This window comes from Penaeus chinensis, chromosome 7, assembly GCF_019202785.1.
Source record: "Penaeus chinensis breed Huanghai No. 1 chromosome 7, ASM1920278v2, whole genome shotgun sequence".
Taxonomy (NCBI): Eukaryota; Metazoa; Arthropoda; class Malacostraca; order Decapoda; family Penaeidae; genus Penaeus; species Penaeus chinensis.
This window is the reverse complement of record NC_061825.1, coordinates 39913243-39915742: the sequence shown is the minus strand read 5'-3', so window position 1 is coordinate 39915742 and position 2500 is coordinate 39913243. Positions and strand designations below refer to the sequence as shown.

Below are 2500 nucleotides of genomic sequence, written 5' to 3'. Positions count from 1 at the left end.
GGGTATTTGCACTATCTACTGTGGTTCTATTTTCTTAATTCTGATGTGCTTATTCACCATGGAGTAAATTACTTTGACTTAATCACACATATTACTATTATTATTATTATCATTGCCATTATGATAATATTACTAACAATAACATTTATACAAATATAATATTATCTTCCTGACATAGTTCAAAAGTAGAAAAGGCAATGAATGTAAAAAAATAACTTCACACCACAACAGGTGTATCAATAAATCTTGGACTGTGAAGTTAGTCTCATTCATGCCAATTTCTACATATTCTTCCACAAAGTTCAAGGAATGGAGTAAAATTAGAGTCAGGTTTGCCTATTTTTTGGGTGACTGAACACTTCTGAAACCATCTATGTATAAGCAAAATGAATAACACTAAACTGTGGTGGACAGTGCATGTGTGCAGTCCTAGCATCAACAGGTGAAACTGCCAAAACAAATATATCCTTCAGTTTTTCCTAAGGCAGTTTACAGATTCATTACATTATATCTTTACTTACACAAATGTTCTCATATGTATTATTGTATCATTAGTTTCACAGTTTTAGATTCAAACAGTGTATTTGCTGAGTATCATTATTAACTTACATTATCAGTATTTGTATATAATATCAATATTTGCACAAGGCATCATTATTTTCATTCAGTATCAAGGCCCAACACTTGCAAGTTTATCTAAATGATACTTCCACATCATTTTCTTTCTTGTAAAGTTTTCATTTATTACGTTCCAATTAAGATAACCAAATAAATATATTTGTCTTCATTTTTTTAAATAATTTTTTACATGCATTTCTTTTATAACTGATACTTTCTTTCAATCTGCGACATGATATAGCACTGCACAAAGAAACACTTGGAACGAGCATGGCAATCCATTGAATTTTCCTATCAAAGTATTAGTTTTAGATGCCTGATGTTTTTTCGTTGAAGCAGTTCAATAAAAACAGACACAACAAAGATTTACACAATGTAGTAACAAAACTGCATACACAAACTTTAACAGAAGCTGAAAATAAGAGCACAAACTAGTACCTACAGTTAAGTTATTACTATACATCATGTCCAACTTGCATAATTTCTTTAAGAATGTAAACTTAACAACACCCTTCTTACATTTAACTGTCCTTTATACTCAAAAACAAAATGGAATCTTTCATGTTCATATAAAACCTCATATACTATATATACTTTTTAATTCTAGGATCCACAGGTATGTTACTTGTTTTAATGGAATTCAACATTACTTTCTCTTAATTCTAATTAATAGCAATACAATAATTGTTTCATCAGATATTTCAATTGCACTTCGGGTGATGAGTCAACGTGGCACTTTCCGTCTGCACTGCGTTCTCCTTATTGAGTCTTTGCATAAACATCACTAGTTCATGAGTGGCTTTGCATGTGAATGTGTATCAATACTTTTCTTTTTTACTTTAAGTCCATACATAGGATGTAGCTTTAAGATTTATCTAAATGTCAAAACTTACTACTCGTCTGTGTTAAAGCAGTACAATATATATTACAATTATAAACAATTAATTTATCCTATAAACTTGCTGGCGAGATATAACTAAAGATAATATCTCATCCATATGATATGCAATGAGGAGTGGCCTGCACCGTGATCCTGGTGGAAACGAACTTGCTGAGGATCCGCGGAGAAGCCCCTGGCGAGGCCTGGCAAGGGATGGACAGATGTTGCAAGGCAGCCACAGTCGCCGAAGGGGCACGGTAGGGGCACGCAAGCCTCGGGCCCGTCTGCGCCCTCGTCAGGCGGCCGCGCCTGAGAGGGCCGAGGTCACGTGCGGGTGTCCCCTGACCTGGGACGTCACCTGACCTGAGACATCACCTGACACGGCATCCTCTGCGTGTGGGCAGGGCACGGGGTATCACTTCCTCTCACGCCCTTATCTCGCACTCCCAGCATCCCTCATCCTTACCCCCTGCATCTACCTTCCTTCTCCCGACGCAGCAAGTGGCCGACCCGAGGCAATACTCACACGAATTGCGGTTTTAAGGCGAGAGGAAAAGGCAGGTCCTTCGCGTCCCAGCAGACGACCTCGCTCTCGCGCTGCCATCTGGCGGCGGCCCCGCAACCTCGCCGACGCCGTCCGGTTCCCTGCGCGGCGGGAGGCGGACGCCCTCGGAGGCGCGTTCTGGGGGCTGCCGCCGGATCCGACTGCGGAAGTGCCTGTTTTGCGGAACGAATAATATTTCTGAACGAATGTATAGATTTACTATATTTCTCAACATTAAATCTGAAGCCCAAGTACTGAAATCGAAGGTTTAACCGAGGGTTCCGAACGAAGGATTCTGTGGTTGAAATGTAAACAGAGAAGAAGAAGAAGAAGAGGAGGAAGAAGAGAGAGTGCAAGTGACACTTTTTCATCTCGCAGGTACGACCCGCACGCTTCTGGGTCCTCGTGCACAGACTAAGGGCACCGGCAGGGGTTGCAAGCGCAGGGGCACAGCAGAC

At 40.5% G+C, this 2500-nt stretch overlaps 2 protein-coding genes across 7 annotated transcripts in view; one reads left to right on the top strand and one right to left on the bottom strand.

The window, feature by feature from the left end:
- The window catches only part of LOC125027234, a 32726-nt gene extending 30637 nt beyond the window's left edge, over positions 1 to 2089 (bottom strand). The window contains exon 1 of one of the 4 annotated variants that reach the window (XM_047616190.1): positions 2025 to 2089. Coding sequence is in view for 2 of the 4 variants with exons in the window: in XM_047616192.1 (XP_047472148.1) it covers positions 1965 to 1973 (9 nt within the window). In the remaining 2 variants the exon portion in view is untranslated. Of the gene's footprint in view, positions 1 to 1666; positions 1922 to 1964 lie in introns of those variants that run through there. The other 3 variants (XM_047616192.1, XM_047616189.1, XM_047616191.1) reach the window with 3 other exon arrangements.
- A 77-nt stretch (positions 2090 to 2166) lies between these two features.
- Positions 2167 to 2500, top strand: part of LOC125027164 (exostosin-3-like) — a 14243-nt gene continuing 13909 nt past the window's right edge. For 2 of the 3 annotated variants that reach the window (XM_047616052.1, XM_047616053.1), the window contains exon 1: positions 2167 to 2500. This exon is cut by the window's right edge. The gene's annotated coding sequence lies outside the window, so the exon portion shown is untranslated. The other variant, XM_047616054.1, reaches the window with a different exon arrangement.